At 31.6% G+C, this 13,262-nt stretch overlaps 1 protein-coding gene across 27 annotated transcripts in view; it reads right to left on the bottom strand.

Moving 5' to 3' along the window:
* The window catches only part of SOX6 (SRY-box transcription factor 6), a 556,391-nt gene that overhangs the window by 229,486 nt on the left and 313,643 nt on the right, over nucleotides 1-13,262 (bottom strand). For all 27 annotated transcript variants that reach the window (XM_032488948.1, XM_032488938.1, XM_032488944.1 and 24 more), the window contains one exon: nucleotides 4,123-4,212. In XM_032488948.1, coding sequence (XP_032344839.1) covers nucleotides 4,123-4,212 — 90 coding nt within the window. The remainder of the gene's footprint in view (nucleotides 1-4,122; nucleotides 4,213-13,262) is intronic.

Below are 13,262 nucleotides of genomic sequence, written 5' to 3'. Positions count from 1 at the left end.
TTGAAAAACAAAAACCAATAAGATATGCTATAAACTAAACTGCAATTTCTTATAGAAACTCCTAATAAACTATAACTAGAATGGTTTTTGTTAATAAAGAATATCTTAAATCACTAGTCAATATAATTCTTACTGATGAAATACTAAAAACAATTCCATGAATTGAAAACTACACAAAATACCAGCTATCACCTGTATTACTTAATATTATTCTTGACATTCTAGGCAGTATGTTAAAACAAGGGGTTAAAAAAAAGAGAAACAAATAACTATCAAAAAAAGAGAAGAAAACATTAGCTGAAATATGAGTAGAGCTAATATGTTTGATAAAAAGAGAAGTTATAAAATGAACCAGCAAAATTCACTAACATCCCTAAATATGTAAAAAAAAGAAAGTAGAATGAAGAATATTTTTCATAAGAGCAAGTAAAAATATTAAATATCACAGAGAAAACAGCAAAGGAAATGTACAGAATCTGTATTTTAAAACAAAACATTGTTGAAGGACATAAAAGAACCGAACAAATTATTTTGAATGATTCAATACTATAAAGATGTCAGTTTACTCCATAGTTTTATAATCTCCTAAAAAATCACTCTGGAATTTTAACTAACAACTCACATAAGTCTAAGATAAACTTCGGAGAAGTATGCAAACACCTTGAAGAAAATTATGAATGAGGTCTTGCAATACTTTTCAAAGATACTATAAAACTACAATGATTAATATAGCATAGCATTAATAAAGTTTAGATAGAAAGAGAAATGGAATAGAGCCAAAAACTGAGAAATGGCTCCAAATATGCAATCAGTTTGTAATAAAAGATGTTAATGCCAGTCAGAAAGGATAAGAGGGTTATTTAATAAATGATACAGAGATATTTGGTTAACTGCTTGAGAAAAAAATTAAGTTATATCTCTGGTTTAAACAATACATCAAAATATATTCAAAAAGAATGAAACAGTTAAGTGTATAAAATATAGTCAAAGAATTGGAAAAAATACAATAGAATATTATATCACCTCAGAGTTGGGGAAGCCTTTCTAAACAAACCCCAAACAGAAAAAAAAAAAAAGCATTAAAAAAGGGAAGGAAAGATTTGACAACAAAGACATAAGAAAATGACAAAATGTAACAGATATGACAGATAGAGGTTAATACCATTAAAATATACATTAAGACTCATAAAACCATAAGAACCAGATAAATCCTTTAAAGGAAAAAACAGACAAATAATATAGACAATTCACAAAGGAAGAGACATTTAATAAAAACACATTTATGTAAAAATCTTCATTCTCAATATCAAAGAAATTCAAATTAAGTCAGCAAAATATGTTATATTCCCTTAACGAACTCGCAAGAAATGTTTAAAGAAAAATGTTTAAAAAAATACTTGCTACTGAGGGCAAGAGAATACTTGCAGATGGTTGCTGGTGAGAGCACAAAACTCTATACTGTTTCTGAAGGGCAATGTGGCAATATGAATAGAAAGACTTTTAAAAAGAACATACTCTTTGACCCAGTAATTTCACTTTTTAGTAATATATTCTAATAAAATAACCAACAATTGATAATGAAAAGTATTAAAAAGTTACCATGTTCAAAGTTTTCTTTATAAAGACAAACAATAAAACAACTTAAGTGTTGAATAAAAAAGTCAATTATGAGAACCTCACTTTATGCAATATTTTCTGCAAATAAAAATATTTTAGATGATGACCTAGTCAGAGAAATTCACATTACATCATTAAATGGGAAAAATTGATTACAAAAGAATAATAAAAGGATGATTTTAATTTTACAGAGAAAATTTTTAATGTACATGCATAAATTAAAATGGAAAAGATATACACTACAATATAGGTAGAATTAAAGGATAATTATATTTTCCTTTTTGTGTGTTTATATGCCTTTTAAAATAAATACGTATACATTTTATAATGAGGGAAAAATAATGAGAGGTATATAAATACACAATGCTTGAAATATACTAAAAACTGATAACCCACATTAGTATATTTTCTTGAAGGTAGTATTTAGATCACCCTAAAGTTATAGAATAATTATAATTAATTTTAGAGAATAATTACTGACCTGATCTCACCTATACTACAAATGTATGTTGAGTTTCAGCAGTGGTTGAATCAAACTATTTGAATACTACTTTAAATTTTTTTCATTTTTATTATATTATTGGTGTATTTTCTGTATAATGTTTATGGTGACCAAATGTTAGGATGTAAGAAGAGACAATTATGTAGAGTAAATCAAAATAAAATTTAGTAAGAATCTTATCTTCTATGCTCATAAAACTTAGAGCAGTACACAAATGAAAGTTCACATATCACATACAGAATTCAGAAAAGCATGTTAAAGAATTTGAAAAGCCTAATTTTGCATGTGTTTCACTTTCAAGATTTATGCAATTTGACTGTCTAAAACTAGTACAGTTTTTGCATTTAAAATTCATAATTAGAATAAAAAATAAAGAGAGTGAGAGGAGGAAAGATAACCCAAAGTGTAAAAACTCAATGCTGAAACATAACATAACACAATGTTAGCTTCCACATTACTAAGAGAAAGCAAGACCCCCATCATTCATGCTGGCAAAAGCTTGCCTTTGCGTAAACCATTTCTGTTCTCACTGTTATAAAACCAATGACTTTGGAAAGGGAAGAAATACAGAATGACGTGCAAAGTAGCACACACCATGTTATTGCAGCTGGATAAAGAATATGTCACTAATGACTTTCTTTCTACCCGTCAGTTATAAATTGAGTTTTTTTTTTTTCCAAAATAGCCAATGGCCTTTATGAGTACACAACAGAAGCAGTGAAATTCAAAATAATATCCAAATTTTCACTTGATTTTGATACTATATTAGTTAATAGAATGACTTATTATTTATTCCTTGGAAAAGAGATGACTTCCTTTTCCCTTCATTTGAGTTAATATAACATGCCTGAACACTAGGTAATTTTCTGTAATAAATTCAAAATAAAATTGTCATCAGGTAGTTATTGTCGAATTTTCATCTTAAATGACTATTGGGAATATTCACCTGAAGTCATTTGATAAATCCAAAAAATAATGTAATTAAGTTCCCAAATTATTAGTTCAAGTGAGAGTGATGACTGTCTGTCTATAAAGAACAACTGATAAAATTAATTAATGACAATGGATTCAATTCACAATACCAAAAGCTAGTCATACAGAAGGAATCAAGAAGAGAGAGTTAGACAAAGGTATAACCACTTAACTGATAGGGTAACTTACTTCTGTAATATATTGGGATTGCCCACTTCTTAATATGTTTCAAAATAATAACATCAATCATTTATCTTTAAAAATAAAGATGCTTATCCTCATCTGGGTCAGAGATCATAAAATGTTAAATTCTGTAGAATCTGAGATTAATCAAGCTATGATTTTATGGGCATGTTAATAACAATGACCACAAGTTAACCTCATGAGCTCTTTCTTAAGTGCCAGGCAGTTTTAAAAGCTTTACATATACTAATTCTCTTAAGGACCCTATAGGGTAGGTAATTTTTATTATTCCTATTTTATATACAAGGAATTTGAAACATAGAAAACTTCAGTGACTTGCCCAAAATCACTCATCTAAGTGGCAGAGCCAGGAGAACAAGATAAACTGGATGCAGAATCCACTCATAAACCATAAACAGCACATTCTATAAACTCCTTTCTTATAGGTGTTACACTTTACCCTTTTTGATCAGAAGAAATTCAAATCAATAATTTCGATTCATAAATTAAGCTATTACTATTTCAAAAGGAAGGGCTAAATTTATATTTAACTTAATTTGTTCATCTTTGACATAACTTTTTTTCTTTTACATACTTTTTCTTCAGTAAATTAATGAAATGGTTTATCCTATAAGTTGTATGTTCATAGACCAATAAAAAGAGAGGGCAAAACTTTCATTCTATAAACCTTATGAAAGAATAAAAATTCAGGGTCACACTATACATTTACTCTCTCAAAAATAAATATTAGAGATAAGAATTTAATGTTAGGATACAGAAGATAAGCAAAGGTGTTGTGGTGCAAAATAACATCTCTACATTGATGTTTGATATCTTGTATATTGTACCTTTAATTTCTCCAAGAAGTTCACTGGTATTTAATCTTTCCATTTTTTCCTTCCAATCTTTTGAAAGTAGTTTTTCCATGCAGGAGGAATCTATGAAAATAGAAAAGTAAGTATTAAAAATGTTACATACATATTTTATAAACATTAAAATATTACAAATCCAGAAGACCAGTTTATGGAGAAATTCTCTCATTCAAAAATGATTGAAGTTATATGTTGTTGTTTTAATCCTAGGATACAGACAATTATATTACTCTATTATAAAATGCCACAACTAAAATTTTTGCCAGAAGATTATTTAAGCTATTCCCAGGGGAAAAAAGATAATTCTCAATAACCTTATCTTGGCATTATAATTATATGAATATCCAGCCAGCATTTATCATTTCCTAGGCTGATAGTATAAAACAAGGGACTCTTTCCTACAGGTTTAAGTTTAGATATTATTCCTTTTAATCCAGCTAATTTTTTTTAAGTCCAAGCAAAATTCATGTGCTATTCAAGTAAGAATGATAAATATTCAAGGGAGAAAAGACCAATCAACCTGCAACTATTTGGTCCTTAAAAAAGAAATAGACATATGGCAGCTTTTGTTAAGTACCTATTTAGAGGAAAATGCAAAGAAAATAAAGTCAAGATGTTCTCTGTCCCCCAGTAACGAAAACAGCTAAAACTTTTATATAAAAAGAGATGCATGATCTTTTCAAGAAATGCCTTATTTAAACACCATTTGACCTGCTGCATTTCTAAACAGCATACTAGATTATAGGGAGTGATTACACTTGTTTCTATAAAGATCCATAAAGTTTACATAAGTTTACATTTTTGAATGTTCTAATAATTAGCAAATTTTTATCAATGAGTTATTTGTTTCTCTCTGTTTGGATGGATTTACAACTGGAGCTACTGCTTACAACTATTTACGCGTATCTTTTAAGCCTCAAATCTTAACAAACAGGCCATGTTTCCAAAAGGGAATGCAGATTTAAATACTAAATCCTCAGTGCAAAACATACTCCCATTAAACTTTAACATTCCAAGTGTCAAAATTCTGATAACTTCTTTTTTAAATTATATTTAAAATAGTTACTTCAATTCCAAATGTCTTTTCTCTCCCATATCAGTACCTATCTCTTGAGCATTTTCCCTTTCATTTTCTTCTCTAACTTCTAAATCCCCCTTGAATTTTTCAGGATGACAGTAAGGTCAGGATGGATATAAAGGGTTTTAGAAACTAGATAAGCTTTAGAAAAAGACAGTGAGCCCTGGGTAAGAGATGAGAAGACCACTGCATGGTTAGAAAGTATTGGTGAAGACAATTAACATTTGTCCGTGACATGATCAATCAATTAAGGCATGGATGGAATCCAGATCAGCGTGTCGGGAAACTGGTTAATGAAGAACACCCATACCAGCTTGCTATCACAAAAGCTGAAGTTCTTTCTAAATAGAAGTCAGCTTGATTCTATTAAGTGAAAGCTCTCTGCTCCTTCCCTTACTTCTTCCCTTCTTACCTTTCCTCCTCCTTTCCTTCCATTCTTTACTATTATTTTCTTAGGTGTCAACAAGTGATCTACCACTGTGATTAAAAATTGGATTCTAAGTGACCTTCCAGTAGATTCTACATGCACATGCACATGTTCAGTTTGTATTTAATTTCCAAAATGGTACTTTTATCTTACATTCAGAAATGAGGCATATACTTCATTCTGTATTATTTTGCTTTTATGCTAAAGTCATAGAAAAAATAATACTAGGTTTGAGAGTTAAGAATCTTCAAAGCCATGCCTATCAGAGATTACTTTTTTTTTCAAATCTGGTTTAAAGTTCTGAGAGAGATGCATATAACATTAGATCATGTTTAAGAATAATCAACAAAATGTCTTCAACTTCCTATCCAACTCAGTTGTTGTTTTATTTACCCTTTAATATAAGTGATGACATTGTAGTAAACTGATAATTACTGACATAAATGCTAAAGAATAATTGTTTGGTTAAAATTTGAGATGGGAGCATATATTATAATGGTCAATACAAAAGCCCAATTTACTAGTAATGATCACAAATTCAGAGCAAGTTCATAAACTATGATTAAATATACACTAAATGTAAACAAGCTAAAATATGTCTCTCATTTCTATTAATAGACTTGAAATCTTTCAGAGTTCCAAGAAAAGAATACTGAAACTTCATGGGAGAAAAATAGAACTATATGGACAACAGGAACACACACTTCAAACATAAATCAAACCATGTAGACACAGCTCTACATAAAGGCTACTCATTAATAAGTTAATAAATTCAAACATTTTCACATTCTTATTAGAAAATTAATCCTCACCATAATGCTATATTAATCTAGCTATATGAGTCTGCATTTCAGTAGAAGAAACTGAGGGGACAAAATAAAGCAGTCTTTGCATGTATATTTATAGCCCACAAAAATATTTAATAATAATCACTGATTGCCTTTATCTACAGGCCAATAAAAGTTACTACATACAACTCTATCAGCATTTCATCTCAAGTCTAGGAGATTCCAGGAAGATTCAAAACTCTGAGTAGATCTCCTGAAAAACTTAGGTTTCTCACCTAATTATCTGACTGCCAGATCTCTAAGGGCATGCATTCCACAATTAGTACTAAGCATACTTCATTCTGTGATGTAAAACAAGGAAGGTGGGGGGAAAAAGGACCAGAAGATATAGATTGTTACTAAATACTGCATAGGCAGAGGACACTACTGCCTCCACAGAGATGTTTCTAATTTGAAATGAGGAAATATGTAATGAATAAAGTTAAAAATAAAATTAGTATTTTCAAATTTCCCACTCAAAACAATATCTAGGTAAGGGCAAAAATTAAAATCCTCCTCATACCACATACTTCAACTACATTAATAGGACACTAGCTTTACAAAGGCAAGTCATCAGGTCAGACTTTGTCCCTCTCTGATCACACACAAATGCTAAAATCAAAGAGGTCAAACTAAAGAAGTCCAGTTTGCATTACGTACACAGAAAGAGCAAGATCACGTAGAGTAGCTTTAACTCAGCAGTCATGAAGGATTCCAAATGGAAAAAAGGACTGAACATCACCCAGATATTCTTAGATTATTCTACACAAGTAAATATGTTTTACACAATTGACTTGAAAACAACTAATATAGTTATGGTAGTGCCATAGTCCTCAAAACAATGAAAAATGTCCAGTTTATTTTACTAGCTGAGTTTGACTACTCAAATTTTAGTATTTTGACTGACTTGTCTTAGCTAAACAGGAGAGAAGCTACACACCTTTTGGAAATTGACATAAAGAACCACAACATTATAGTATTAAGTGTTATCATAATATGTACATATTAAAAATAAAAGTAAGCCATAACACTTCAGTATAAAAGTGGAAAAGGCCAAAATTAATTCCTCTTACTTTTAAAGAATTAGTGTCCATATACCAATACATATTCACTGAAATGCAGGACTTTTTTATATTTATCTTGTCTAATTTTTGTAAATAATGTAATAAAAGCAAATCTATCAAAAATCAAGAGTTGAAATTCAGTTCTTGTTTATATTTCAATCAAGGATGAAAAAGGTTTTGATATGTTATAAACTAATTCTCAGTTGCATAGTTTTTGTTTCTTCTTTTCCTTTGCAAATTTAAGGTTTTTTATTTCAATAAACTTTTGCTAAGGAAAAAAGATATAAATCAAAACTAATTTTTTATAAATATCCTGCATATAGGATTACAAATGTTTCTGCTTCATAAATACCTAGGTTTCAGGCTGGGTAAGCAGGAATGCTTTATCATTCTAATAATTTTACAGTACAAAGGAAATTTGAAGTGATAGAATGTGAGATATCTATTTCCAAATCTATATGATGATATGTTAGGAACAATTTAAAATTATTCCTAGTTAAACAAAGCTGCAGCAGAATTAATTCCTATTCTGTGCAAAATAAAGGGTCAAAGAGAGTAAAGAAATTATCACTAAAATTAAATCATGAGGGAATAGAAAAGGATAATGGAAAAAAATCTTTTTTATCGTACTTTAAAACAACCTGTGAATAAACACATCATTATTCCTTTTCTGTCAAAGTGATATTTCAAATTAGAAATGATAAAACATTAGAATCATGTCATAGAAAATATCTTTAAAATACTTTAGTGAGGAAAAAAACAATGACTGCTCTCCTTTATACAGACTTCCTACTACTTTATGAACTCTTAAGAGAATATTAAAGCAATCCCTTTTTATTTTTATCATAAGAAACATAAATTTCAAAAGCAATAACTTTTCTGTGTATCCAATAAACAATTATAACTTGTCAAAAATATCCTTGACCTTGGCCTACAACTAATTTTGACAATATATATTTAGATCCTTGCTGATCATCAATCCCCCATTTTTCATTAGGAAACAGAGTCCCACATGACAGTTACTGTACATTTTTCCACAGTGACAAGTGCTTCACAATACAGTGGGATAAAATTGGAGCCTGGAGAGCTTGAAGAGCACTCTTAAATTTTAATTAAAACCCTCCAAGCTCACTAAAAATAATTAGACACTAAAATGTGCCAGTTTTATTTTGAAGTCACTATAACGTACAAAGCACACTCCCTAACGACTGCTCGTGCTCTCCTTCTCTCTCTCCCTCTCTCCAATGAAACAACTGATTTTCCAAATACAAGCAAGGGGGTATAAATAGAGGCTGTTTTCAGTCCTGCTCTTCACGCTGGGAAGCTGAACAGAAAAGACAGTAGAGTGGGTTTTTCAGACTGCACCAAATGAACCTAGAATAACTTGCCTAACCAAGAGTTCAAATCACTGACAAACTCTAGATAAAATTCAGTCTGTAAGGAACACTATGGGTTATATCATTGATCTTTTTTGATCCAAAAGCCAAACCTTTAACCTCTTAAATGTTTTTGCTATCTTAAAATATCTCATACAATGCTATATTCCATGCTATTTTTAGCCAAGCAGCAAGAGAAAGCATGCCTTTCCCATACAGCAGGGCAATGATATAAACATCAACACAGATGCTCTGCCAGGAAGAGCTGGACTTCTCAAGCACTTGATCATTAAGGAATGCACCAACTGTTTTGGATAATCTCGTGCCAGCTCCCCTTTTGCTCCACACTCCCCTCTGGGAGTGGCCAATCTTGTCCTGGTCCTAATTTTTCATTTTACTCCTCCATAGCCTCCCCCCATCCCTGAAAAGATGAGAAATGGCATTTATGCCTAGCAATGAAAAAACAGGCTCACTTCCCCAAACAGACCAAAACTTTAAAACAATTAACCCTCCCCTCTTCTTTCAGATAAATTACTAAGTATAAAATGCAATCTGTTTCCTTTGTTTATTCAATATGAACAATTTGTAAATGACTCAAGGATAAAATTCAGAAAATGTTGTGCTAAATTAGAACCATTATAAACATGCTAATGACTCAATGCTTGAGTAAAACATGCATGATCGGTGTGAAGAAATAGATTTAGTTCCTGTGAAATTCTGTTGTGCTGCTTTAAAACGATTTGGTCATTAAATTAGATATATTCCTTCCAGGAAAAATGTTAATTCCACAACCACTTTACTAGATAATATACTGTGAGTTCTGTGTGTGTGTGTGTGTGTGTGTGTGAATGGGAGCCACTGAAAATGTCATTAGAACTGTTAGATGCAAAATTTTGGCATGTTCCTAAGAGAGAAAAAGCCCCACATTTGAAAGCTGCCAGAAATACACATACAGACATCATCATATTAGGTGCAATAATCTCTCTTTGCACTGTTTTGATCTACAAAGTCTGATAATTTTTATAGGAACCCCTTAAAACTGGCACTTAACATATACTCACAGAAGTCATATTGTTCTATATGTGCAGGTAAGAGGTGTCTCTCATCTGCTTTCCAAAGCTGCTTCGCACCTAGAACACTATCAGAAGGATCATTCAAAACCAAACTCCTAGGGGAGAAGGTATAGCTCAGTTGTAGAGCGCATGCTTAGCATGATGACGTCCTGGGTTCAATCCCCAGTACCTCCATTTAAAAATAAATAAATAAATTTAATTACTTCCCTCCCCCAAAAAAACCCCAAATTCCTTTCCCATATCTATCAACATACAACTGCTGCTAACGCTAACATAGAAAAAGAGGGAAATATCCAGCAGGTGATTCAGAGGCTCATAGCTTCCTGCTGTAGCTGAGACTTCAGTGATCACCAAGAACAAATCCCATTTCAGAAATTAAGAAACAGAGTCAAGATAAGAAGTAAATTGCCTTTCCCAAGGTCAAACAGTGGGTGACAGAGCCCTGACTCCAGTTCATTGCTGGTTTTACTGAAATGACTATTTAAATCACTATTCGAACATCAGTTTTATAGTCTCTACGATTCAGCATTCAATAGAAGAAAATGAGTAATTTCATCTGTTATTAATTGCTTCATATATGGAGTGAAGCGCTCTAGTTCTTTGGAGAAGGGCACTAAAAATTCAAGGTATTGCAGTAAAAGTCAATAGTGTCCAACAGCCAATTCTCCCATACACACTCCAGTATGAGGGTTTTCCTATTCCTCCATATTGCATTTTCCATAATGCCTTACCATGTTTGAACTAAGAGCCTTCCTTTCCTAAATATCATCCACAAAGGAGTAGCTAAGATGCTGCTTAAAAATACTGTTGAACTCGAAGTCTAATCCTTCCCAAATTAGGTTTTATCTTCATGTACAAGAAGTAATTATGCAGCCTGACACTATTTTCTGATGCTCCATTGCCAAAGGCTAACGTATTCAAACCATTTAACATGAGACACTGCTCTTTGGGTTCTACAAATGTTCGATTTCATTTTACTCTTTCAAATACATATTTAACTGCCTTTTAAAAACTGCATTAAACTGTGGAAACAATAATTTTTGTGTGTCCACTGTGTCCTATATGCCTTCTTTTGGTATCTTTGGGGAAATATTTCTGAGTGTCACTATTGTCCTGATGTAGTTGTCAACCACAGTGCTTTGCTTCCTGCCTCTTATTGCTCCTCCCAGCCACACAGGGAGGAATTTGACCCAGTCAGAACTCTCTGCTGGAACTATGTAGAAAGACTCACTTATGCTCAGGTTGAAAGTTACAAGCATGTGGGCCTGGGATCATCATGGCCATCCTCCCTGGCACATGGAGAGAGCCTATCTGCAATAAGAGTGAATTAAGCCAAAAATACCAAGAAAAGTAGAGAGGAGTGGAGATAGGAAAAGATAGAGAAAAAAATCTTTACATCATGTTAGCATACTTACATCCCAAAATAGCTAAAGCCAAATTCTGCTCCTGGGATTCTTGATAATGTAAGCCAATATATTCCTATTTTTGCTTAGACAAGTTTGAGTTGGGTTTCTGCCAGTTGCAACTTAAAAAAAAAAGACTAAGCAACATAAATACCATAACAAATACTGTCATACACACTCAAAGGTATTATGTTCCAAATTTGAACACACTGGAAACCACCAATGCATTAACTTGTACTACCAGAATAACACATTTATTATGTAAACCTTGAAATAAACCTCTTGCTTCACTGAAAGATATGCAACAATGTTAAGGTAAAATGCTGTAGGACTGCTATTTACAATTATTTAGTTATCTGAATTAGGATTTTCTGAACATGTTACAACCAAAAGAAAATACAGCAGAAATAAAGTGGAAGCTGAGGTTTATTAAAAACAACTCCTATCTAAGATAAGCCATGATTTCAGTTCTATGTTCATCAAAACAGCTTTGCTGTTCTGCTTAACTGAGTTTATATTTAAAATGAAGTTACAAAATAAGTTTTTACTGATAAAATATCCTTATCTGTTTTATTTATGTATTGACAATCCATAAGGGATCAACTTAAAATAAGGTTACATTCAAGTTGGCTTTAAGGATTCTCCATAATTTGGCCCTAGTGATTCATCTCCTATTGTTACTACATGAAGCTTTTTATTCTGTTCAAATGAGTACACCAAACATATTTCATTCTTCTGTACATGTCTTGTGCTTTTTCACTTCCACACTTTTGGATATGAAATCGTCCTGATCTGAGTATCTCCCCACTTCTTGATACTTATGGAAAATCCTCCTATTCTGCGGTGCCTACATTAAATACCACCTACTCAATTATCCCTTGGTTTATTACCTCAAGTATAAATTCTCATTCTCTGAAAAGCAAAAATAACACTTGCTGAGTACATATTACCTGTCAGGCATTGTGCTTTTAATATTTTTTTCATTTATCAACTCATTAACTTCAAACTTCGTAACTCTTTCTTCTACATCTACCACTGCTATTACTTACCAATTTTAAAATGCACCATATGACTAAATATATGGTAAAATTCATACTTCATTACCTAACTAAATCGTAAGTTCCTTATTGGCAAGGGAATGTTGCCAATACCACTTTGTGTTCTTCCTTATTACTTAACCCAAAGCTCTGTACACGGTAAGTAGTAAAACAAATTCTTTAATGTACTGAAGATCACTTTGTGTGTGTCAAGCAGCAACTAAACTACTTTATTCTTTTTAATTAACTATATTGATGTATAATTTAATATATATCATATAATAAATGTATACATTATAAATGTAAGTTTGGTGAATTTTGTCAAATTATACACTCATGCAGCTGCCACCACAAAGAAGATATAGAACATTTCCAAAAATATATCCTATACTCTTTCAGTCAATTACCCATAATCCTAGCCCAGGCAACCACTGATCTGACTTCTATCGCTACAGCATAATTTCACCTACTCTTGAACTTTATGAAAATGAAAGTACACAGTATGTACTTTTTGGATATGGATTTTTTCAATTAGCATACAGTTTTTTAATTCAATCATGTTGCAGGATGTATTAAAATTTGGTCCTTTTTGTTAATGGGTAGATTTCCATTGTATAAATACACCACAATTTGTTTACCAATTCATCATGTTTTGGACATGAGGGTTTCTCCCATTTTGAGGCTACAACAAAAATTTATTCATAAGTGTTTTTATGAATATATGTCTCTTTTTCCCCTCAAAAAATTGATTTTTTTCTGAAAGTGGGGTCATTATATGCCTGACTTTATAAGAAACTGCCAAAAAGTTTTCTAAAGTGGCTGCATCATTTT

This window comes from Camelus ferus, chromosome 10 (genome assembly GCF_009834535.1).
Source record: "Camelus ferus isolate YT-003-E chromosome 10, BCGSAC_Cfer_1.0, whole genome shotgun sequence".
Taxonomy (NCBI): Eukaryota; Metazoa; Chordata; class Mammalia; order Artiodactyla; family Camelidae; genus Camelus; species Camelus ferus.
Note: the sequence above shows the minus strand (reverse complement) of the source record. Positions and strands in the feature narration are given on the sequence as shown.